Raw genomic sequence first — 25,989 nt, 5'->3', positions numbered from 1 at the left:
GTCTCAGTAATTTTTAACTTCGTCTTTCCCTATTTTAGCCTCTGATCCTTTCTCTTTTTCACTGACATTCACTATGTTAGATGTCCAATCACCACCAACCTTCTTAATGAAAACCAAAACAAAGAAGTCATTAAGCACCTCTGCCATTTAGCACCTCTGCCATTTCTACATTTTCTTTTGTTTTTCCCCCCTCTTTGAGTAATGGGCCTACTTTGTCCTTGGTCTTCCTCTTGCTTCTAATGTATTTGTAGAATGTTTTATTGTTATCCTTTATGTCTCTAGCTAGTTTGATCTCATTTTGTGCCTTGGCCTTTCTAATTTTGTCCCTACATACTTGTGCTATTTGTTTATATTCATCCTTTGTAATATGACATAGTTTCCACTTTTTGTAGGACTCTTCTTGTATTTCCTGGTTAAGACAGGGTGGTCTCCTGGTTAAGCCAAGGTGGTCTCTTGCCATACTTCCTATCTTTCCTACGCAGTGGGATAGTTTCCTCTTATGCCCTTAATAATGTCTCTTTGAAAAACTGCCAGCCGTCTTCAAATCTGTCTCTTGCCTCCATAAAGTTACAGGTGCTTTGAAACTATGTGAAGAAAACCTAAATAATAGCAAAACCTCCAAACCTGTGGCCTACACATAGTGGATGCTCATGGAAGGTGAAAAAATCCCATCTCTTAAGCGGGTCCGTGATATGGGGACCAATGCCAATCAGCCAAGGCCTAGAGCAGTGGTGGGCAACCTGTGGCCTGTGGGCCACATGCAGCCCATCAGGGTTAGCTGATTGCAGGCCACGAGACATTTTGAGGACATGGACCGTCAGCAGGCACAGATCCCCACAGCTCCAAGTGCAGGAATTTATTTCTTTGTATTATCCAATTTATCGCCTGTCAGTATATGTGGGAAGGGGCACCTAGCCAATTGACTGGCATATAGCCCTCCCCCGTCTTAAGAGAAGGGAATCTCCATTTCCCCTGTCAGATTAATCAGTGGCATAGCGGGACATATTTTGTATTTGCTAAATGAATTGCATATGTTTCTATGTTGTCAGTTTAACAAGGTACTGTAATTGTACCCAAAATTTAAAACAACTGAGAGCTCAAATAAGATGAGCAATAGGATATCTGCCAATATGTGACTCTGACTAAGCCAGGCAGTCATGTTTGCTCACTTTTTAAAAGAAAAATTGTTCAAGTCCAAGGGCCTTGTCCAGTCCATGTATCTTTGCTCAGAACTCCCAGTGATACTAATTAAAGTTCCAAGGATGGACTAAACAGTTTTGAAGGCCTGTTGTGATTAAATAGTTTAAATGCTTCTGTAAAAATGCCACCATGGCTGCTAATAATTGCTGTCTAAATACAGTTAAAAAGAAAACAAAATCCTGTCTTTTCTCTGTTTCAGAATTTCTGAGCTGCAGAGTCAACTTGAGGAAGCCATCCATGAGTTAGAGAAACTGCGTGAAGCACGTCATGTTCAGCTGCAGCTTGTAGACTCTATAGTTCGTCAGCGTGATATGTACCGTGTACTGTTAGCTCAGACAACTGGAGTTGTCATTCCAGTGCAAGGTTAGGCTTGTGTTAGCAACTCATAAGTTTCCACATGTCAAAGAACTTCACAGTAGTTGATAGCTTTCTAAAATGATGCATAGAGAGGATTGGAACCTTTTTTTTGTTGGTCTATGTTGTTCAGTGTTTATCGTTAGATGGCATATGGAAAATATGAAATAAGTTTTTTGCTCTAAGAACTCCTAGCCTTCCCAACACCAAGTGACTGAGATTCAATCTTCTGTTTGTATATTTGGTGGTTTTAAAATGTAGTTTTTATTTTTATAAAGCTTCAAGTATGTTGCCAGAGGAAATTTCTTTTACATCAACCCCAAAACGTTCAAGTATGCCTCAGGCCATGTCAACTCCTGCTCCAGTGTCAATGACTGAGTCAGTAGAAGCAGTAGAGGCTAAGGCTGCACTTAAACAGGTAAACTGTATTTTTTTCGTTAAACATTTCAAATAATTTGTTTCTTTTTCACCTTGTAATCTTCTTAACGATTGTTCCTTAATGCTTACTGTAGCTGCGGGAAGTTTTTGAGAACTACAGAAAAGAAAAGGCAGAGAATGACAAACTGCTAAATGAACAAAATGAAAAACTTCAGGAGCAAGTCACAGACTTGCGGTCACAGAATGCTAAGATGTCCACCCAACTTGAATTTGCCTCCAAACGGTAATTTGGTGTTTATTACATTTCCAAGTAGAACTCCATTTTCTTGTCTTACATGTGAGAAAACAAGCTAATTGCTTGGTGTTAGACTATATAGCATGTTTGTTGATATGAACTGCTAATAAAAATACCAATGTTTCCAATTGAGTGAGAAGGCAGTTGCCGCACACCGGCAAATTTAGGTGCATTGTTACCTGGCTACTTTATAATTCCGTAAAAAGCCCAAAATGGATAGCATGTTGCTACTCCAAAAAAAAAAAAAAAAAAAAGTGCCAGTATTACTTAATCCAAAGTGGGAACCCATAATAAATTCTTTATTTAAAAACAAAAACCAAGATATCCAAGAAGGGAACAACCCAAACATGAAACTTTGGATCCTTTATTTGAAATACAACTTTCTGGGTTAAAGCCAAAGAGAGAGAGAGAGAGAAACCTTATATTTTTAAAGCCAGAGGAGCTTCAACTAGTATTGAATAGAATAGTCAACTAGCCTGTCAGTGGAAGAGAAGTCTGTTTAGCTTGTGTTAATTGGTCGTTATTTAAGAACTAGCCCTACTTGCATGATATTAACTCAAATATTCATCATATTCAGAAACTTGATAAGAAATAGACCAGCACTTTAGAGAAAGCTATTTAATTTGCATTTACTTTTCCAATTCAGCTAATCTTTTACAAGGCTAATATCTCTGTAAATCATGCTTCAAACTGGTACATGTAAACATAGCATGTTCATGCGAGTGTATGCACCCACCTTGTAATTCAGTGTAAGTCATTTAACTCAGGAATATAAAATACTTTTTTTTGTTTGTTCCATTTAAAGTTATGAGATGCTGCAGGACAATGTTGAGGGATATCGTCGAGAAATAACATCTCTTCAGGAGAGAACGCAAAAGCTCACAGCAACAACTCAAAAACAGGAACAGATAATTAATACAATGACCCAGGACTTAAGGGGAGCTAATGAAAAGCTGGCTATGGCAGAGGTGATTGTACAACATTTTCATGCAATCTGTATTCGTACACACTTCAAATTTAGTATAGTGACACAGTAGATTTGTAGTCCATTGTCTTGAAAACTGTTAGAATTTGAACCAGTGCTTCACACCACCTGAAATTTCAGAATTCAGTAGAATCTAGTACTAAATCTCTTAAAACTTCATGTCTTGTGAAAACACTGGCTGTTAAAATCATGTCCATGTTGGAACATGTATATGTGAGATATTTTGTTGACCATCACAAATACTTAGAGACTCAGTAAACTGTTCTAAGGGCTGTTGTTTTTTTTTACTGATGAATAGAGTGAAGCTTTTGCTTTTGGTTAATGTTAGTCGGCTAGCTAAAGTTTTGTAATTCTAAAACGTATTTACTTTGTTAAATTTCACAAATTTAAGCCTGGTTACATTTAGAAGAGTACTTGACTGGCTTTGGTTACTTACCTTGATTATGTTTATAATGTTTGTTTTTTCAAGAAGTTATACAGTAGGTAAATTTTGCCCAAATTAACTAATGCACAGATTTGCTGTTAAGATGCTAAATTTTCATTTGTAATCTGCTCTTTTAAAGGTGAGAGCAGAGAACTTGAAAAAAGAGAAGGATATCTTGAAGATGGCTGAAGTTCGTCTGACTCAGCAACGAGAATCTTTATTAGCTGAGCAAAGGGGACAAAATTTACTGCTTACTAATCTGCGAACTATTCAGGTATAATCAAATGCCATCTTTTTTGTTGGATGCAAAAACCATGTGAACTGGAGAGAGTCTTTTCAATTGATAACACTAAATGTGTAACACTTCATTTTGTCAGATCTTTCAGGAATTAGTATGATGACTTGGCATGTTCTATTCAGGGCTTTAAAAATACTGATGAAAATAGCATGTTTCAAGATATTATCCAATGCCTGATGAAATCATTGACTTCAATAAGCATTGGATCAGGCCATTAAACAGCAATCATTGTTTCAAGTCACAAATAAACATTCATTACTTGAATATGTTACTTAGCAATTTCATCAGTGAGCAATAATACTGTTATCAGTATGGGCTTCGTTTTTGTGCACTTTTCAAAAGACAAGGAATTATTCTCCTTCCATTGATGATATAACCATTAAAATGCAACTGACTGTAAATTGTGGATCAGATCAAAAAAGTGGTTACTTGTTTCATTAACTCTGACAAACTTGATTCTGGTGACTGCCTGACCTACTAATTTTGTTTTCCTGTTACACTGATATGTGTTTAATACTTCATTCATAAATAATTGCTTAAGATAACATTCCTAACAAATTCATCTTTAATGATGACTGAACGCTTGTTTAGTAACACATCTTTTTTAAAATACATTATGATTGAGTTATGTAGTTACAAGAAAAATTTGGCAGGCAGTATAAACTCGCTTTTCATGGCGGTAACAAGTTCTGCTGTGTTAGTTGTAACATCCTGATACAGCATATTGTGTGGTGCATAATTTTTTGTGTGTGTCCGGGGGGGTGAGGGTAACAGGAATGGTGTGGAGTTAACTCATACTAAGTGATTAGGATTTCTTCACTTGTCTGAATTGTTCCACATGGTAGCAATCACATTTCGTGCTTTTATCAGGTGATATTGGAGAGGTCTGAGACAGAGACTAAACAAAGACTCAACAACCAGGTAGAGAAACTAGAGCGTGAGATATCCCAACTAAAGAAGAAACTAGAGAATGAGGTGGAACAAAGGCATGTGCTTACCAAAAACCAAGATGTGAGTACTTGTAAGCAATTTTTTCTAATTGGTGTTTAAGGGAAAAATAAATGAAATTGCTTACCAGCTTACAAGATCTGCTTAATCATTACATTGTTGTCTTGTATTAATTATGTTGGATTTTTATGCAATGTGTCAGGTATTGCAGACTCAAGAACACTGCCTTTACAGGTTCATCTGTTGGATACTAAGAGACAACTTGAGACTGAAATGAACCGTCACCTTAACACAAAGGAACTGCTGAAGAATGCCCAAAAAGAGACTGCCACATTGAAACAGCAGCTGAATAATATTGAAGCTCAGTTAGCCTCCCAGACATCCCAGCAGGCTCCTGGTAAAGGTAAAGAGAAATGGTGATTTACTGAAACGTTTACCAGTTTGAAAGCTGCCCAATGAAGGAGGAGACTAGAGTGAGTTATGTCCAGTGTTGTGTGTAAATCTAGGAATATAGTCTCTGAAATCAGAAAACCCCATTCTGATTACTCCAACATGTTCAGATACAGTTTGACCAATATGAGGTATAAAAGAATTCAGATGGACCCGACTTAAAAATAGGACAAATGAACAGGCCTCCTATGTAGACTTGAAAGCTTACCTTTTATGTGAAATGCTATTTCTTAAATACATCTGATCTTATACTTCCTCATCCTCATCATCTAAATTAATTGCTTAGACCTCGGTAGTGTTCTTAGGGTAATGGGTGGAAATTTCTGAACTTGCATTTTATGTCATAATTGCAATGTAAGATTGTGGGTGAAATCCTGGTTCTGCAATGACTTCACTAGGGCCAGTGTTTTACCTTGTATCTTTTAAAGCGGCAGATTTTGTGATGTGTACTTTCAACAGGTAGCAACTAACTTTTTTAAAAGCCCTGTTTTCATGTATGCTTTAGTTGTGTGTTTAAGATGCAAGATTTTATGACGTTTTGATTATGAATTTATTTTCATTTGTTCCACTGTGCAACATTTAGAAAAACATATTAATATTTTTAGCAATAGTTACAGATGAGAAAGCACTTACCTCATGAGCTATTGCTTTTTATTTAATGCTTAGGATTTTCTAAAAGAAAAATCCTTTTGGCTTGAAATTTTTCATGTTTGTTCTTAGCCTTAAAGGAAAACTTCTAATTCATTGGAAAATAATTTGGTTTGACTGTGTTTTAAAGAAATTTATGAATCTTGAAAATTCTTACTTGTTAAAAAAAAAATTTTTATTCCTCTATTACCCAAAAAAATTTTGAGTTTAAAAAATGTTCAAATTTAATGTGTACATTCTCCTCCAAATATGAAAGGGAACTTTATGTTTTAGAAGAGATGGTAAGATTATAAGTAGAGACACATGAAATTTGTTAAAGCTTTTTATAGTTTTTCATTTAGTTTTGGGAAATTTTGTGTTACTTTGTTTTAGCCATCCCAACAGGAGTATTGGAGGGTCCTTCCATGGAGGGGTAGGGGGCTGAGGAAGTTCTCATGTCCCGTGGGGGGTGGGAGGCCTTGTGGGGTTTCAGGGTGAGCCCACCCAACATTCACCCTGCAGCAGCAGTTTTTCTTGCCCCATGGGGCTGAGTCCAGCTTCCCGTTCCAGGCATTGAGCCCTGGTGAACAGGGTTACAGCACCACTCAAGTTTTGCCTGGCCACCCCTCCATGGCAGTAGGAGGGCAACAGGGCCAAATTTAAGCAAATAGTACTGCAAATTTGGGTTACGACACCACTCACTCAGATTTGGCCTGGAGACCCCATCACGTCATGACAGAAAGGTGGCTGGGCCAAGCCTGAGCAGCACTGCCACCCCATGCATCAGGTCACAATGCAGGGAACTGGGCCCAGCCCTGTGGGGCAGGAGCCACCCTTGCAGGGTGAGGTATTGGGTGGGAGGACACAGTTGCTTTATTTTCTTTTATATACGTTTTTCATTTTATTTCGTGGGACTTCATATTTACAGAAATCACAGGGCTCTAATTATAAGGCTAGTCTTACCAGACTACCCTCGTGTATTGTCTCATCTCACTTCTCCCTTGCAGCACCACAAAAATTAATAAGTACAGCCAGGGTAATATCTGGTGAAATTAAGTTGCTTCCTGTGAAAATCACAAAGCAATGTCACTGCTCATCTTATCTTCAGAAGGTATATCTTGGACATAATTTACATCTTAAAGACTAGTTTATAAATTTATGATTTTGTGACAAAGTTCCTCCTCTACCTTGGTGGGTCTTGCGCTTATTGGCGGATTTGCTCGCCTTGGAGCTTCACAGCAGCCCTTAGTTTGGCCGTTTTCGTGAACCCACAGTCCAGGTCAGCTCCTCCTGTGTCTGACCAGGAGTTGGGAGGTTTGGGGGGAACCCGGGCCCACCCTCTACTCCGGGTTCCAGCCCAGGGCCCTGTGGAATGCAGCTGTCTAGAGTGCCTCCTGGAACAGCTATGCAACAGCTACAACTCCCTGGGCTACTTCCCCATGACTTCCTCCCAACACCTTCTTTATCCTCACCATAAGACCTTCCTCCTGGTGTCTGATAATGCTTGTCCTCCTCAGTCCTCAAACAGTATGCATTCTGAGCTCCTAGCGCCTCTTGCTCCCAGCTCCTTATACGTGTACCACAAACTGAAGTGAGCTCCTTTTTAAATCCAGGTGCCCTGATTAGCCTACCTTAATTGATTCTAGCAGCTTCTTGATTGGCTGCAGGTGTTCTAATCAGCCTGTGTGTCTTAATTGTCTCCAGAAGGTTCCTGGTTGCTCTGGAACCTTCCCTGTTATCTTACCCAGGGAAAAGGGACCTACGTAACCTGGGGCTAATATATCTGCCTTCTATTACTCTCCTGTAGCCATCCGGCCCGACCCTGTCACAATTTTTATATCTTAGGACAGCCTAGTGCAAATGAGGATGTGGATGATCTTGTTAGTCGACTAAGACAAGCTGAGGAACAAGTTAATGACCTGAAGGAAAGATTGAAGACTACTACTAGTAATGTGGAACAGTACAGAGCTATGGTTCTTAGTTTAGAAGAATCCCTTAATAAAGAAAAACAGGTAAGTGTCAATATGTTTAGCCATTAACATTACTTGCTAAATATAACTGTACATCTTGGTCATATTTTTCACTGTATTAGTACTCTTACTTATGAGGAATTCTGTAGCCTGTGTTGTTTCATGGGATGTCACAATCAGAAGCAAGTATTTTGCAGTGCTTGTTAGGGTCTTGGGAAATTATACCATTCCTTTTCAGTACTTACCGTAAATAGTTTCAAGCAAACTGCACATTCAGTCTTCCTGCATACTTTAATGCCCATATGTTAATATAACTGAACTGTAAATTTGAGGGAAGGCTGACTCTTTGCCTGACTGTCTCCAAGTTCTCTACTAGCAAGTGACCTCAGCCCTCACAAGACCTTTGGAAATGTAGGCATTGCATATGAATCAGATACAATTTATGTATACATTCTAAATAATCACTTTTTATCCTAACGGATTAAACTTTTCAAATATGTGAAAGAATACTTTCTAGGCACACTTCAAGCATGAAGGCAAATAACCACATCCTATTTGTAAAAAAACATCACTGCCTAAACTGCAAATGCAGCCCAATGTTATAAATCGTCTGTGTGTCTTTTAGATTCTTGATTTGTCAAATCAGAGAATACCCAAATAGAACTTTGATTACTGGACAAAATTATCGTTTTTACTAAAATTGTGGCATCCAACAGATCAAGTACATGTCACTCTGTGTCCAGCATCCAGTACTCTTCCCCTCCAATAGTTACTGCAAACATTTCATTGAGGCATGAGTTTTATAAATTTTACAAACTTTAATATGTAATAAGATATTTCAGCTGATATATATCCAAACCTAGTTATCTGAAACTATGCTCTTCAAAAGTGCCCCCGGTGGGATGTTGAAAATATTCTGAGTGATTCAAAAATACCATTAGCTATAATTTCCAGTGTCCCCATGACATTTGGCTAACTGAGATTAAGATTCCATTTTTTTGGCTTAAAATGAATATTGCATGAATGTGAAACATAAAATGTGAATCTTTATAAGGAAAGTATGGAACACAAGCAGATCTCATGTACCCTGTAGTGTGTGTGGATCTAAATTTTTACTGATGGCTTGACCTTTTTGACATTACTTTTTTTGTGAAGGTGACAGAGGAAGTTCGTGCAACTGTTGATGCACGTTTGAAGGATTCTTCTGAGTATCAAGCCCAGCTAGAAAAGAAACTGATGGAGGCAGAAAAGGAAAAGCAAGAACTTCAGGATGAGAAACGTAAAGCTATAGAGAACATGGAGCAACAGGTATAGAGTGCTGAATGTTCACCTTCCTTGTGTCTACAAGAATATGTTTGCAGTTAGTCTTTAATTGTAGTTTTCATTTTAACTTCTATGCAGAAAAGGAAAGCAATGCAATCTCCAATGCTAATTTCACAAAAGGATTTACAGGAGTGTAACTGAATTAGAAGGATGCTATATTAAAATATATAAATACATATATTAAACTCTTTATCCACTCAGTCCTTCACTGTTTGTCTTGTCTTATACTTTGATCAGTGCTTGAAGGAAATAGCATTGTCACACTAGCAAAACCAAGCTGCGGTGTTTGTTTATGTATACCAAAATTAGGGCATCCAGACCCTTTAATTTTTCCATTTTATATTTGGGAAATGGCTGATTTTCTTCCTGTTGGAGTTGAAATTAACAAGACTGCTGTGCAACCAGCATCACTGATGTGAACTCAGCTGGGAAAGCACAGTTACCTATTTCTGAAAACGGAGCTCGGAATACCTGAATTCGCACAAAAATGGCTCTATTACGTTGTTAAGCCAAAATCTAAATTTCACCAGATTATAACCATTTAAAATTCCTCCTTTGCCTCTAAATTATTCATATCTTATACCTCTTCATGTTGCTTCTTTTAAAAACTGTGTTATAGTACTTAATAAATTACACTGTCTGTTCAATTTTATTTCCTTTCTATAGCTATCTGAACTGAAGAAGAGCCTCTCTAATGTGCAATCTGAAGTCCAGGAAGCTCTTCAAAGAGCAAGCACAGCAATAAATAATGAACAGCAGGCCAGGCGTGACTGTCAGGAACAGGTAGGTTTTGGTTTTAGCTATAAATGGCCAGATGAAGTTTGATAGCTTTGTCTCTGTCTGGAGCCAAGGATGAGTTTAATTTTCAGTGCAGTTGGTCAGAGAAATTAGTGGAAATAGAAGGGTATTACAGGAGCAGTTCGTCCATTCCTATGACATGATTGTTTCCTAGACTGCATTTCCTGGTACTTCATTGCCTTGATGTAATCTAAATTTTAAATAACTGGAGTGTTTAATTAAATAGACTTTTGAATATAAAATTCTGCACTAGTATAAGGCCCCAGTGTGGACCTGCCGCGCGGGAGATGCGCCCCTCTCTTGGCCCTGCCCAGACGCTCTGGAGCTGCTGCGGCCAGGAAGAGGTGCCTCTCCCCCAGCCCTGAGCTACTGCAGCAAGAGAGGTCTGGGGGAGTCCTCTCTCCCCACCGCAGCCCCGGGGCAGCCTGTACCCAAACCCATCATCCCCGGCCCCACTCCAGAGCCTGCACCCCTACCCTCTGCCCCAGCCCTGAGCCCCCTCCCACGCTCCGATCCCCTCAGCCACACTCCCACCACATGAATTTTGTTATGTGTACCAATGTGAAGGTGATGTGTCAAACATCACCTCCATATTGGGGCACATAACAAAATTCATTCAACACGTGGACGTAACAAATTAGAGGGAACACTGACTGTGTGTGTACTTAACTGATCTTAATGGATTCTTTCTTAACTCTCCAGAAGAAGGTGAAAACTAAAGTTCTCACCCATATATACTAGGGGAAAATTTCTTTCCAAACCCAATTCTGACAATTACTTAGAGTGCATGCTAGCAGCAATAACTGTAGCAAAACATTTTTGCCAATACTCTGAGAAGATAAGTTTGGTGTCAAGTAACTGCTGGTTTTTACAGTGAATCCTAGTCATGCTTATTTTTCTACATCTGAGAATTCCAATAACTCTTTCAGAAAACTCAATTGTGTAGTTAATCTAGACTGAGTGTTTAATTGCTGGGGATTTTCATGTGTCAGATAATAAGACTGAGTCAATCTTTTGCTGGTCCTTCCCCCCCGCCCCTTTTGTATTTACCTCTCTCTATAGTTGCAATCAGCAGAAGTGCTTGAAAAGCTCCTATCCCTCTCGATGCAGAATTTAAAGGAAGAGGGCTGGTGAAAGGGCATATAAAAGGGGTTTTCATCCAGCTGGTTGTCAGTGTTAATATTTAGGAATATATTCAAATCTGCATATCTGTTTTCTCAGGCTTTTGAGAATCACATGGGTTAAGGGATAAGGACACTTTGAGGAGGTGGCTTCGATTTTATTTTTGGTGGCTTATTTTGTTTATCAGGATTGATCTACAAGAGAAGACAAGTCTAATATTGGGAAATTTCCCTTTTTGTATTTATGTAACTTTTTAACAAGTATGGAAAGCTATGGAGGGTATGTGACATACTTGAAGAAATAACAAAGTACACTGTTTCTCACAGGCAAAGATCGCTTCAGAAGCTCAAAATAAGTATGAGCGGGAATTGATGCTTCATGCTGCTGATGTTGAGGCCTTGCAGGCTGCTAAAAGTCAAGTTGCTAAGAATTCAGCAATAAGGCAGCAGTTAGAGGAAGCTACTCAGAAAGCTGAATCTGCACTTCTGGAGTGCAAAGCCTCATGGGAAGAGCGGGAGAGAATGTTAAAGGTAGGATTTTTCTGGCTCCAGTGACTTTTCTGAAGTGTATAGATATCTGTAGTGTTCAGACCTATGCAAATTAAAATTCATCATGACCAAACAGAAAAATATTCTGTTGTAGGGTGAAACTTCAAAGCTTGGGTCTCGCTGTGAAGACTTAGAAAAACAAAACCGATTATTACATGAGCAACTGGAAAATCTAAGTGACAAGATGGTGACCTCTGTGAAGGAAGCCATGCCAAGTGCATTGAATGTTTCTCTTAATGAAGAAGGCAAATCACAAGAACAAATCTTAGAAATTCTCCGGTAAATTTAATCCTAAACTATTTTCCATAGTCATTGTGAGTAATTTCAGTTGCTGAACTGGTTAGTTCATCTTCATTTTCTTTTTTGGAAAACAGAATATTTCAAAATTAAAGTGGATTAATTTTTAACTGGTATTAGCTGCAGTGACAGCCTTTCCCCTGCTTCAGTAGCAGCAGAGATAGGTGGAATTGCAACTGCTGATTGGTCCCAGCTATCATATGGAAAAGATGTAAGGCAGAGACTTGTCTGGAGGGCCTGGTACCTCCTGGTAAACGATGGTGCCAAGAACATTCCACAGAGTGACACCTTCCCAGAGTAGGATCAAGTGTTCTTGTTTCCTTTATTTATTGGTAGATATATGGATTTGCTTTTGGGTCTCTTTGTCCAACTGCCATTTTTATTTTCTTTTAGCAGCTGGCCTCATTCTGACATGGGTGTCTAGATTTAAATTTCCTTCTTACACTTAATTTCAAATTACCCCCTTTCTTATAGATTTATACGCCGAGAGAAGGAGATTGCAGAAACTAGGTTTGAGGTGGCCCAGGTGGAGAGCTTGCGTTATCGTCAGAGGGTGGATCACCTGGAAAGGGAGCTCCAGGAGTTGCATGATAGTCTGAACGCAGAGAGAGAGAAGGTGCAGGTGTGTACATGAACTGTTGGTTACACTTTCAACAACTGGCTGAAATGTCTTCCTCCTTATTCATGTCTTTTCCTACTTCAACTGGGTACGTCTGTGCAGCTAGGAGTGTGTTTCTGAGCTTGGATAGACAGAAGTACTAGCTTAGCTCAATCTAGTTTGCTAAAAATAGCAGTGTAGCCGGTGATAGCACGGGCAGTGGCTCAGGCGACCAGTCAGAGAAGCCAGCCAGATCCCCTGCGTATGTACTTAGGCAGCTAGCCTGAGCCACCATCTGTGCTACCCTCAGCTATGCTGCTATTTATAGCAGTATTTTTAGAGCTCTTTTTGAGCTAGCATGTATCTGTCTACCTGAGCTGGGAAGCATGCCTGTCATCTGCATTGTAAACATAAGCTAAAAGCTAAGAAGTGTGCAAGAGTCCATTGTATTTGGAATGGGATTGATATTTGTCCAGTTGCACTATCTTTGCTCCTAGCCCCATGAACTTGCTTTCAAAAGCAGGATAGCAATTATGCTTCGAGAACTTGTTTTAACATGTATAGTTGTGCAGAACAGATATTTAGGAAGCAGTCAAAAGAAATGTTTGGAGAAGTGGTACAGAGAATCATATGGGGAAGTCTGCTATTTTCAGGGTTTTTAAACAATATATTAATTTCTTCATCTAACTCTTTAAAAAGTTTTTACACGACTTTATGTACACAGTGATAGTTTTCTAAAGTCTAATACCAATGAACGTTGTTTGAATGTTTATGTCCAAAGAAAGCTAAACCAGTTATGTGGATGATTTTCTTTGACCTAACAGATAACAGCAAAAACAATTGCTCAGCATGAAGAACTAATGAAAAAGACAGAAACCATGAATGTATTGATAGAAACCAACAAGATGCTGAGAGAAGAGAAGGAGAGACTAGAACAAGAACTACAACAAATGCAGGCAAAGGTTAGTGATGAGACTTATGCACAAAATTCTCAGACACTCAGTATTTGAAGGAGAACTTGAATGAATCAACATCTGGGTTTGTTAGAAGTATAACATATCGCTAATTGCAATAACTGCATGCTGTAAAACTTGATTATAAATAATGTGGGGGACAATCACGCTACTGAGAGGATTTTCAATATAATTAAGATGTCAGAGGACAAGGTCCTGTTTACTATACAGAAAGTTGCAGGCAGCTTTAAATAAAGTAGAAAATCAATAGTTACTCTTGATTAACAATATGCCGTTGATCAGGACACTCATTAAAATAAAAGAAAGATAAAGGGATGGGCTGAAGTGGTGGGCCACAATTTTATTAACTTAGCACTTCTGCCGAGTGTTATAGGTGGCCTATCTCACAGACCAGGAATTTAATGGTGTCCAGTGTGATTTACAGGGCTCCCACTCCCATCATGTAAGCAATAACTCAGGGTTGACCCTCATCATCTATCCCTAGAACTCAGCTCACTTCTGAATCTTCTCGTCCTCTTCCCCCCCACCCCCATAAAGCTAGTAGAAGATATTAAGAGGGACCGCAAGTTGTTTTACGCCTCCTCTTTTACAAGCACAAGGTCCACCAGTGAAATCTTGAGTGTCATTTACTTCTGGGAGTGCTGCACCTTTCAGACTTTATCTGCACTGGCCAGTGGAGACACTCTCGAAAGGGGTTTAAATTGGCCTTTGTGCTCCACCGTCGATCAGCTTTCCCACTTCTCCCCTGGCTGGCCAGTGGAGAACCCCAGGAGGAGGAGGGCCCTAGTCGTGGCCTTCTCAGGCATATGCTCTCCCATCTGTCCTTCTGGGCTGTACATCACTCTGCCAGTCTGACCAACATCCCCTCTGATCCCCCAGTGAGATGGGGGTATATTTTAACACCTGATGATTTTCCAGGTGCGTAAGCTAGAGGCAGACATCCTACCTTTACAAGAGTCTAATGCTGAGCTAAGTGAAAAAAGTGGAATGCTTCAGGCAGAAAAGAAGCTGTTGGAAGAGGATGTCAAACGTTGGAAAGCCCGGACCCAGGTGAGTGCGTCTTTTTACAGAGGATGTCCAAATGAAAGAACTCAAATGCTGGTAGATCAACCCCATCTCCTGAAAAGTGGTGGAAGACTGAAATGAATTTGATTTGTGAAACATCACCAGTGAATATGTATTAAGAAGGCTTGAATTTGTTAGGATAACATGAGTTTGCCTTGTCACTCTGCCTGGTATAGGACACAGCTAAGAGCGCCAATCTGAGGTCAGACTGCCAGAATACAGGGCATATACCCCAGGCTGGTGGTGTATTCTATCCTAAGACCTCATCAAGCCGGTAACAAATGTGTGCTTCCAAATTACCATACTAGTTATAATGGAGCCACAGACAGTCCCCTTAAGGCCCTCTAGCCCCTCATGCGTCACCCAGACAAACCATTTATCTGTGATAAATGATTATTAAAACCAGAAATAACATATATTATAGTCTTCCTGTTCCAAAGAACCCACCACTTACCCCCGGATCAAAATATACTTCAGGATCTCACTCAAAAAACATGCTTCAGCCAATCTTTAGTAACTAACTAAAGATTTATTCATAAAAAATGGAAAAGAAGAGTGATTAAAAGGTTAAAATGAATCATATATGTTATAGTTGATATCAGAGTTTGTAGATCAGGATAATAGCACTGATGTTAAATCGGCCAGTTTGTAATTAGTCTCTCTGGGTTGGGGGTCTTCAGTCCATTGTTTAAAGCTTTCCCTTTCTTATAGAAATTATAGTTCAGAGATGTGGAGCAAGAAAGAGACAAAGAGATAATGTCATAGTCTCCATTTATATTCTCAGTCCATGTGCATGGAAAGTTAGTCTCAAACATGGAGTCAGGGATCACATGTTCTGCATGCCCTTGCCGATTCATGAGTCGTCTATTGTCTACATGCTCTCTAAGGCGTAGTTGGAAGGGGCCTACTGGAAGAGTTGATTCTCCTTAATGGTTCATCAACCATGGCTGACTGGTGTTGATGTAAATCTGTCTTGTGGGTGTTACCCAGGAATAAAACATGTTTAAGATACAAACACAGAGCAAAGATTCATAACTTCATATGCAATGATAATACACGCATATTAACAGGATAACATTGTTCAACAGATTACAACTTTTCAAATAAAAACAATGCAAGGAGTCCTTGTGACACCTTAGAGACTAACCAGTTTATTTGGGTATAAGCTTTCGTGGGCTAAAACGCCATAGTCTCTAAGGTACCATGAGGACTCCTCGTTGTTTTTGCTGATTCAGACTAACACGGCTACCACTCTGAAACTTTTCCAATGATACCTTTCAAGGTATACTTTCTTTGAGATTTATCACAATTGTGCAACAGTGGTGATACATTAGTGGTTATACCTTAGTGTAAACATGGTCATCTTTTTTCATACAGTATCTCATGCCTAACTTAGAATGCAGTTCTAAACCACCATTGACAGAGCACAAAAGCAACAATCACCAACATGTATAGATTCTGTAGAATGAAATGTGTTTTCTTTTTGCAAGAATCAAGACTAATCAGATTATAAATATCTTTCAGCATTTACTGAGCCAACAGAAAGACTCTGATCTTGAAGAATATCGGAAACTCCTTTCAGAGAAGGAGGCGAATACCAAACGCATACAACAGATGAGTGAAGAAACAGGCAGGCTTAAAGCAGAAATAGCAAGGTACAGTATAAGGAAACTTTTGGAAAGTTCTGCATACTAAAGGTCAGTTTTACTATGTAATATTTAAAATAAGACCACATTTGGAATCAAAACTCCTAAATGCCCCTATATAAGTGTTAAGCCTTTGGTGTGTGTTCAGCAATTTAATGCCTTTTATTCAGTAGTTATAAAAAGTGAAGTGTTAATTTATTTGGAAACAGGACATTTAAAATAAGTAGCCAAATGACTCCAAATTTAACTTTTATAATTTGATTTAGTGTGGGTACTTTGCTTTGAATATATATTCACTCATGGTGAATTATGACATTACAAAAATATAGCAATATCAAAATGTACTGACTTTGTTTATCTCTTGGCAAGATCTCATGCATCTCTTCATCCAATTTTGGTGTTTAGATCTAACGCATCTCTGACTACAAGCCAGAATCTGGTCCAGACCCTCAGAGATGAACTAGCTAAAATAAGAACTGAAAAGGACACTCTTCAGAAGGAGCTAGAGAATAAAGTGGCTGACATACAAGAAAAAGTCAAAACTATAACACAGGTCAAGAAAATTGGGCGACGATACAAGACTCAGTATGAAGAGCTGAAAGCGCAATATGACAAGGTAGATGTAAATTCTGATTATTTAAGAAATTGAATAGTGCACTCTCAGCAGAGTCTTCATAGGTATTACTATTTATAATATCATTACTTCTGATACCAAAACTTGCCTATAAAATTCTGGCTTTAACTTTGAAATGTCCAAAGAATAATATGCTGTATGTGCAAAAAAAACGAGGAGTCCAGTGGCATCTTGAAGACTAACAGATTTATTTGGGCATAAGCTTTCGTGGGTAAAAAACCCACTTCTTCCGATGCATGGAGTGAAAAGTACAGATACAGGCATAAATATATATTGACACAAGCCTGTATCTGTAATTTTCACTCCATGCATCTGAAGAAGTGGGTTTTTTACCCATGGAAGCTTATGCCCAAATAAATCTGTTAGTCTTTAAGCTGCCAGCGGACTCCTCGTTGCTTTCGGGTACAGACTAACACGGCTACTCCTCTGATGCTGTATGTTGTTTGAATGTGAAGCTCAGCTCTTAAGGGAGCATCATAATTCCTTTCTGTATCCTGCTTAGACCATTTCTGATGATCAGTGCCCGTCTGGTGGTGTTGTGTATGGAAGTGATAACTTTCTACATCTGATGGCTCCTTTTTAAAAAACAAAACAAAAAACGTACAACCCGGACCTGACATCAGTTTGCAATGTTTCAGGTGGTTGCTGAGACATCAACTCAGTCTTATGCTGAAGAACAAGAACAGCAAGCTTCGGTCCAGGAAATACAAGAACTGAAAGAGTCTCTCAGCCAGGCTGAGGTAAAGACAAAAGCCCTGGAGAATCAGATTGAAAATTTACAGAAGGTAAGAAGAGAGCAATATTGTTAGTTTCTACATATGTTTTGAAAGCACTTCACAGGGTACAATGAAGATTTGTTTGTAAAGTATGTGTTCTGTCTCTATCTCTGTTGGAGGAGCTGGAGTTTTATACCACTGAGAACTTTTACTACACTGGACCCTTGCTAGAACACAGGGTTCGGGATCCATGCACGGTACCGCATTAACTGGGGACCGCATTATAGCGGGGGCCGCGTTACCATGGATCCCAATTTAAATATTTAAATTTGGGATCCATTGCCATGACCGCGCTATATGCAAATCTGCGCTATAGCAATGAGCGCTCTAGCGAGGGACCGCTGTATCTTAACTAAAGTGACTAGTTAGTATCTCAGCTCATTGGGCTGTGTTTTGTGTCTGACGCACTCACCACCTAGTTTTAAGGTAGCTTATTATAGCTGGTAGCTAAATTATCTCTTTTTTTTCCTGCAGACTATAGCAGAGAAAGAAAGTGAAGCCAGAAGTCTTCAGGAACAGATATCTCAGCTACAGTCAGAACTTTCTCGTCTTCATCAAGATTTGCAAGAGAGAACTACACAAGAAGAACAGCTCAGGCAACAGATAACTGAGAAGGAGGAAAAGACTAGGAAGACCCTGCTGGCTGCCAAGCAGAAAATTGCACAGTTAGCTGGTAAGCTACTCTACTCTGCCTTAAGGGATTTCCATTTTTTTCATTGGTTTTATGGAAAAGCTTCCTGGGCTGAAACCCTGGAGAAAATGTGAACTTCTTGGGTAAACGTTAGTGAGAAATTAACTATGATGTAAACCATAAGTTTCTAAAATTAAACTTTGAATGCAGCTGTTCCTTGGGCAGGTTTTTCAGCTATATACAGTTAGTTATGTAGTGTTGGAAGCTGTAAAAATGTTTGACTTGGTATCAGTTGAAATGGCCAATAAATAATCTGAGAGTTACTTTAGATGAGTCAGAGGATATTGTCCTTGCTTAGCACCCAGGTATTTATCCCACGCAACTTACCAGTACAAAGGACATTCCTTTCTTTCAGCAAGTTCAGTGTTAATCAGGAAGAAATGAAACTACTGCTTTCTGATGGTTGGAGAAAACATACAGTCCTTCGATATTTCAAATTTACAATTGCTAGTCTTATTTTCAAAAAATCACACAAGTTATCACTAAGAAATAGTTTTATCACTTACAATGTGTTAGTACACATAGGTCTCTGCTTAAAGTACTTCATTAACTTATAAAAGCAAACAGACTTTCAGTGCACAAAGACTTGGTAGGCAGTTTTACAGTGAAGAGACTGAATGGTTTGTTACTTGATTAGGTACAAAAGAACAGCTGACAAAAGAAAATGACGAGTGGAAACAAAAGAGCAGTGCATTAGAAGAGCAAAAGACTGAGTTGGAGGTGCGGATGAGTGCACTCAAATCACAGTATGAAGGTCGCATTTGCCGCCTGGAGAGAGAGCTAAGAGAGCAACAAGAGAGGCACCATGAACAGCGAGATGAGCCTCCAGAGTCTACTAATAAGGTAACGTACAAGATATGTGAAGCTTTTGTTAGCTGTTTTACCATTTGTAGTGAAACGGAATAGTCTGTGTCTAACAATGTGTGGGCTTTGAGTTCACAGTAACGGAGCAGTTGTGAATTAGAATAGTTCCTGTGTGGTGCCCCTTCCCTTATACCATATCTCTGATAGCAGGTGGAAATTCAACAGACACAACTTCTTCCCATGGGGCTTCCAACCTTTTTAATCCCCAGAATAATGCAGCTGGAAACCCGAAACAGTACATACCACCTCCAGTTTCCCAAAGCAAGTTGGTCTTGGAAGGTAGAGAAACAGCTGTTCAGAGCATTAGAAGTTAATAACAAAAAATCGTTCTGGTTGGGTTCAAACTTTCCACTGCTAACAAAAGTATATAATTGTTTTACTGACTAGGTTTCACCACAGGAGTAGTTCAAACATTGCTCCTCTTGTTGGCTCTGTCAGCAGTCTTATTTGCATATACAATATGACAGGACTATCGTGCTAAAACTTTGAGCTTGCATCCTGGTCCTACAGTAAATATAGTTCTTTCCAATAGAACAGAATTAGTCAGTACTCTTTTTGGCTGACTAAAAAAACTGCATTATCAAGGGTATCCCAGAAAATACTTGACTTCCTTGAGCAAGCTCAGAATATTTGAGAGTAAGCATGGAACTGGTATTCTGCCAAATCCGTAGTTGAAACAATTGTAATTAAAGAGATCTGTCTACTGAAGTAGTAACCAAAATTGCATTTTTGGATTGTTTTATAGAGCCTGCTGGCTTAATATTTAGCTATGGAAGCATATAATTTACAAAAACACTTACGTCTAATAGGTTCCAGAACAGCAGAGGCAGATCACACTCAAATCTACTCCAGCCTCAGGTGAAAGAGGAATGTAAGTTGTGGGTTCTTTTTTGTCTAGTTGTTATGTCTATATTTTTTGTTTTGAACTGTAGGAACGAATTAAAGGCTTTTGCATTTAAGAATTTTTTAACAGCTTTTGGAAGCTACTGACTGCTAAACGCTAACACTGAGCTATGGACTAACTGAATCTAACCAGTTAAGTCATTTACTGCTAAACTGTCATATTTAGGTACACCGTGAACTTGAAATCTAGTCCATTTGAAAAATTATAAGCGGTTTCAGGTACTACACCAGCCTGTGAAGATGTATAATCTTTATGGCCTATAATCTGACATTTCTGTTCTTGGAACAATTTTGATCCCAGGTGTTCTTGTAACAATGCTACACATCTTTGATTTTTAAAATTCTGGTATCCCTTTGAAATGAAGTTCTGATCTTGAGAAGTGACTGTAAAAATCACTGGCATCATTCTTATTCAGCAGATATTCTCCCTCTGTATTGAGCCATATCAGTTGACTTCAGTGACAAATATAAGACTGTGTCCACACTGCGCAGTCGGTGCTAAAACTTTAGTCGTGCAGGGGTGTGAAAAAACACCCCCGAGAGACAAAAGTTTTAGCACTGAAAAGCGCCAGTACAGACAGCGATTTATCTCCAGAAGCTACACAAATTTCCAGTTAATCACATCTATCAAGGATATGGGGTTGTGCACAGGACATAATTTGCCCTGCAGAATAATCTCTTCTAGCGGTGATATGCAAGAATGATAATTGTGAACAAAACTTCGAAGGTAGCTGTTGATTATGGAATCATAGGTATGTAGGGCTGGAAAAGACCTCGAGAGGTCAAGTCCAGCCCCCTGCACTAAGGCAGGACCAGGTTAACCTTGACTATCCCTGACAAGTGTTTGTCCAACCTGATTTTGAAAACGTCCAGTGATGGGGATTTACAACTTCACTTGGAAACCCCTTCCTAATTTAACTACCCTTGTAGTTTTTCCTAATATCTAACCTAAATCTCCCTTTCTGCAGATTAAGCCCATTATATCTTGTCTCACCTTCAGTGGACATGGAGAACTAATCACCATCCTCTTTATAACAGCCGTTAACATATTTTGAAGACTGTTTATCACGTGTTCTCTCTCTCTCTTCCCCCTTCCCCCGGTTGTCTTTTCTCTAGACGTAAACATACCCAGTTTTTTTAAACCTTTCCTCATAGGTCAGAATTTCTAAACATTTTATCATTATTGTTAGAACATAAGAACGGCCATACTGGGTCAGACCAAAGGGCCATCTAGTCCAGTATGCTGTCTTCCGACAGTGGCCAATGCCAGGTGCCCCAGAAGGAATCAACAGAGCTGGTAATCATCAAGTGGTCTACCCCCTGTTGCCCATTCCCAGCTTCTGGCAAACAGAGGCTAGAGACACCATCCCTGCCCATCCTGGCTAATAGCCATTGATGGACTTATCCTCAATGAACTTATCTAGTTCTTTTTTTGAACCCTGTTATAGTCTTGGACTTTACAACATCCTCTTGCAAAGAGTTCCACAGCTTGACTGTGTGTTGTGTGAAGAAATACTTCCTTTTGTTTGTTTTAAACCTGCTTCCTATTAATTTCATTTGGTGACCCCTAGTTCTTGTGTTATGAGAAGGAGTAAATAACACTTCCTTATTTACTTTCTCCCCACCAGTCTTGATTTTATAGACCTCTATCATGTCCCCCCTCAGTCGTCTCTTTTCCAAGATGAAAAGTCTGAATTTTAATCTCTCCTGATATGGAAGCTGTTGCATGCTCCTAATCATTTTTATTGCCCTTTTCTGAACCTTTTCCAATTCCAGTACATCTTTTTTGAGATGGGGCAACCACATCTGCATGCAGTATTCAAGATGTGGGCGTACCATGGATTTATATAGAGGCAATATGACATTTTGTTGTCTCATCTATCGCTTTCTTAATGATTACCAACATGCTCTTAGCTTTTTTTGACTGCCGCTACACGCTGAGTGGATGTTTTCAGAGAACTATCCACAATGATGCCAAGATCTCTCTTGAGTGGTATCTGCTAATTTAGACCCCATCATTTAATATGTATAGTTGGGATTATGTTTTCCAATGTGATTTATTTGCATTTATAAACATTGAATTTCATCTGCCATTTTGTTGCCCCGTCACCCAATTGTTGCTCTTCTCTGATCTCTCCAGTTTATTCACATCTTTCCTAAAGTGTGGCACCCAGAACTGGACACTACTCTAGCTCAGTGCCGAGTAGAGCAGCACAATTACTTACCATGTCTTACATACGACATTCCTGTTGATACACCCCAGAATGATAAAAGCCTTTTTTGCAACTGCAGCCATTGTTGATTTTTTCAATCTGTGATCCACTATAATTCCCAGTTACTTTTCATCAGAATTACTGCTAGTTATTTGCCATTTTGTATTTGTCATTTGATTTTTTTTACTTCCTAAGTGTGGTACTTTGCACTTATCTTTATTGAATTTCATCTTGTTGATTTCAGTGCAATTCTCTAATTTTTCAAGGTTGGTTTTGAATTCTAATCCTGTTCCCCCAAGGGCTTGCAACCCCTCCCAGCTTGTTAAAAGAAAAGGAGTACTTGTGGCACCTTAGAGACTAACAAATTTATTTGAGCATAAGCTTTCGTGAGCTACAGCTCACTTCATCATGCATCCGATGAAGTGAGCTGTAGCTCACGAAAGCTGATGCTCAAATAAATTTGTTAGTCTCTAAGGTGCCACAAGTACTCCTTTTCTTTTTGAGAATACAGACTAACACAGCTGCTACTCTGATCCCAGCTTGTTGTCATCCTCAGTAATAAAAATACTGAATAGTACCAGACTCAGGGCTGCAGGATCCCTGTAGATATGCCCTCCCAGCTTAAGTATAGTCTTTCAACCAGTTATGCTCTCACCTTATAGCAGTTTCATATAGACTACATTTCCTGAGTTTGCTTATGAGAATGTTGTGGTAACTGTGTCAAAAGCCTTATTAAAATTAAGATACATCACATACAGGTTCCCCTGATTCACTAAGCCAGTAATCCTGTGAAAGAAGGAAATTAGGTTGATTTGGCATGATTTGTTCTTGACAAATTCATGCTGTCTGTTCCTTATAACCCTCGTATCCCCTAAGTGCTTACGAATTGTTTAATAATTTGTCCCAGGTACTGAAGTTAGTCTGTCTGGTCTATAATTCCCCGGGTCCTCTTTGTTCCCTTTTTTAACAATAAGTACTCTGCTTGCCTTTCTCCAGTCCTTTGGGACCTCACCCATCCTCCTTGAGTTCTGAGATAATAATTGCTAACTGTTCCAAGATGGCTTCAGCTAGTTACTTAAGCACTCTAGGATGAATTTCTTCTGGCCCTGTTGAAGTTAATACATCTAACTTATACAAATATTCTTTAACCTGATCTTTCCCTATTTTGGCTTGCATTCTTCCCTTCTTGTTGATAATATTACTTGTATTGAGTATCTGGTTACTACTCTTCTTTTTAGTGAAGACTGAAGCAGAATAGGCATTAAACACCTTAGCCTTCCAAATGTCATCTCTTTTATTTGGTCTCCTTCCCCACTAAGTAGAAGCCTACACTTTCGTCTTTCTCTTGCTCTAAATGTATATGAAGAGCCGCCTCTTATTACCTTTTGTGTCCCTTACTAGTTGTCATTTATTTTGTGCTTTAACCTTTCTGAATTTGTTCGTACTTGCTTGTGCTATTCTTTTGTACTCCTGAGCAATTTGTCCATGTTTTCACTTTTTGTAGGATTCATTTTTGATTTTTCAGATCATTAAAAAGCTCCTAATGGGGAAACATTGGCCTCTTACTATACTTCCTATCTTCCTTTGAATCAGGATAGTTTGCCATTCTGCCTTTAATGTTGTGTCCTCCAGAAGTTGCCAACTCTCCTATATCCCTTAGATTTTCTTCCCTTGGGACCCTGTCTTCCAGTTCTCTGTATTTGTTAGTCTTCTTTTTGAAGTCCCCTTATTCTGCTGCTCTCCCTCCTTCCTTTCCATAGAATCATGAAATATATCATTTTATGATCACTTTCACCCATGTGGGCATCCCACCAAGTCTCTGTGATGCCAATTAAATAATAATTTAGCTTAGATACTAGTACTGTGCCATGATCTGTTTTAAATGCTGTTGTGAAACTTTTCTAAATCAACATTTGATATTGTGTTAGAAAACTGAATTTGATACACTTGTAAGTCTGACCCCAACTTTGTTAGCACAAATAAAACCAGTGTCCTATTTCCAGTGCTAGCACTTCTGATCCACCAACAGCAAACATTAAGCCAACGCCTGTTGTGTCAACTCCAAGTAAAGTGACTGCTACTGCCATACCTGGGAGTAAATCTACTCCAAGAGCAAGTATCCGTCCAATGGTTACTCCTGCTACAGTTACAAATCCAACCACTACTCCAACAGCCACAGTTATGCCTACAACACAGGTGGAAACCCAAGAAGGTAAGTGTTCTAAATAAAGGACAACTATCTAAATTAAACTAACCTTAAAAGGACACCTCTACCTTGAAATCTAGTCAATTTCAGAGTTAAATATAAGGTCTTGTATTCTACCTGACCTTGAATCCCCTTGCTAATTTGTTGTGCTTTTACAGTTTTTACAGCTTTAAATCAGTTAACAGGTCATACATGAGAAACATTAAATCTCACTATCCACTGCTTTCTCAAGTGAAAAGTAATGTGAACTGTACTAGATAATGATAAGCCAATTAAAATGTGCTACCATTTGCTTTCCAGCTATGCAGTCAGAAGGACCAGTCGAGCATGTTCCAGTCTTTGGAAGCACAAGTGGATCTGTACGCTCCACCAGTCCTAATGTCCAGACATCTCTCTCTCAACCCATCTTAACTGTTCAGCAACAGACTCAAGCTACAGCTTTTGTGCAGCCCACTCAGCAAAGTCATCCTCAGATCGAGCCAGCGACTCAAGAGCCACCCCCCACCATTGTGGAGGTCGTACAGAGCTCACAAATAGAAAGGCCCTCCACTTCCACAGCAGTGTTTGGTACAGGTTGGTTTCATTCTCTAAATAAACATAAAGGGCCTAATCTCATGGTGTGTCCAAACCACTACAGATCCTCACTGAATCAGGCCATAATGCATATAATAGCAGCTGAAGGCTTTGTGTGCAAATTGTGGGGTAGGCTTTCAAAAAGACTGAGGTCTGGCCTACCTTCTTGCACCTGCCAAAGTATACTGTTTAAAAACTGTGACTTAGTACACTTCTAAAAGGTATCCTAGATGAAACAAGAAGTGAATGTTCAAATGTCTGTTCAAACTAGTGCTGGATGTTAAATCTTGTTCGCTACAGAAAAAAGCAGGATCTCCCCTCATGCGCGCCTCTATTTCCTCGATCTTGCTTTGGTATGAGGATTCAGAGTTTAATATAAAGGTTTGGCTTGAAACTTTATAAATGACTACTGTAGGAAAGCAAACTAAATCAACTGAACTGAACACATATTCTGTGATTGTACGTGTACTTGCTTCAAACCCATTTAGGCCTTAGATGGCAATTTTTAAAAAAATTAGATCTTACTGCTACACTGGGCACCTATCGTTATAGATGCTTCTGTTATTTGCAAAATTTATCCCCAAAAGTACCCCTTGTGGCTATTTTTAATTGCCTTTGCTGGTGCCTACGGAAATGTTAGCAACCATGTTCTGTCAGGAACAAACTCCTGAAAAATGAACAAAAGAGCTGAAGCAAATAGAATGAGTTCAGTTGTGCCCTTAAGCTTAGATCTGGGTTCTGATGGAATTTGAATAGGGGCCAGTTTCACAGAGGGGAGCCTGCAGCTCAGAAAGTTCTGCTGCCAGTCCCAGTGTTTACAACCCCAGGA

The 25,989-nt window shown here is 39.2% G+C and overlaps 1 protein-coding gene across 7 annotated transcripts in view; it reads left to right on the top strand.

Moving 5' to 3' along the window:
- Positions 1–25,989, top strand: part of TPR (translocated promoter region, nuclear basket protein) — a 73,883-nt gene that overhangs the window by 24,250 nt on the left and 23,644 nt on the right. For all 7 annotated transcript variants that reach the window (XR_006283333.1, XM_037906943.2, XM_037906942.2 and 4 more), the window contains exons 15-37: positions 1,400–1,563; positions 1,833–1,972; positions 2,067–2,215; positions 3,033–3,195; positions 3,776–3,910; positions 4,805–4,945; positions 5,117–5,285; positions 7,805–7,971; positions 9,085–9,237; positions 9,919–10,035; positions 11,499–11,702; positions 11,815–11,999; positions 12,492–12,639; positions 13,440–13,577; positions 14,508–14,639; positions 16,179–16,309; positions 16,706–16,916; positions 17,573–17,719; positions 18,185–18,383; positions 19,039–19,244; positions 20,075–20,136; positions 24,385–24,593; positions 24,888–25,160. Coding sequence is in view for 6 of the 7 variants with exons in the window: in XM_037906943.2 (XP_037762871.1) it covers positions 1,400–1,563; positions 1,833–1,972; positions 2,067–2,215; positions 3,033–3,195; positions 3,776–3,910; positions 4,805–4,945; positions 5,117–5,285; positions 7,805–7,971; positions 9,085–9,237; positions 9,919–10,035; positions 11,499–11,702; positions 11,815–11,999; positions 12,492–12,639; positions 13,440–13,577; positions 14,508–14,639; positions 16,179–16,309; positions 16,706–16,916; positions 17,573–17,719; positions 18,185–18,383; positions 19,039–19,244; positions 20,075–20,136; positions 24,385–24,593; positions 24,888–25,160 (3,743 nt within the window). In the remaining variant the exon portion in view is untranslated. The remainder of the gene's footprint in view (positions 1–1,399; positions 1,564–1,832; positions 1,973–2,066; positions 2,216–3,032; positions 3,196–3,775; positions 3,911–4,804; positions 4,946–5,116; positions 5,286–7,804; positions 7,972–9,084; positions 9,238–9,918; positions 10,036–11,498; positions 11,703–11,814; positions 12,000–12,491; positions 12,640–13,439; positions 13,578–14,507; positions 14,640–16,178; positions 16,310–16,705; positions 16,917–17,572; positions 17,720–18,184; positions 18,384–19,038; positions 19,245–20,074; positions 20,137–24,384; positions 24,594–24,887; positions 25,161–25,989) is intronic.

This window comes from Chelonia mydas, chromosome 8 (genome assembly GCF_015237465.2).
Source record: "Chelonia mydas isolate rCheMyd1 chromosome 8, rCheMyd1.pri.v2, whole genome shotgun sequence".
NCBI classification, from domain to species: domain Eukaryota; kingdom Metazoa; phylum Chordata; order Testudines; family Cheloniidae; genus Chelonia; species Chelonia mydas.
This window is presented reverse-complemented; position numbering and strand designations above follow the sequence as displayed.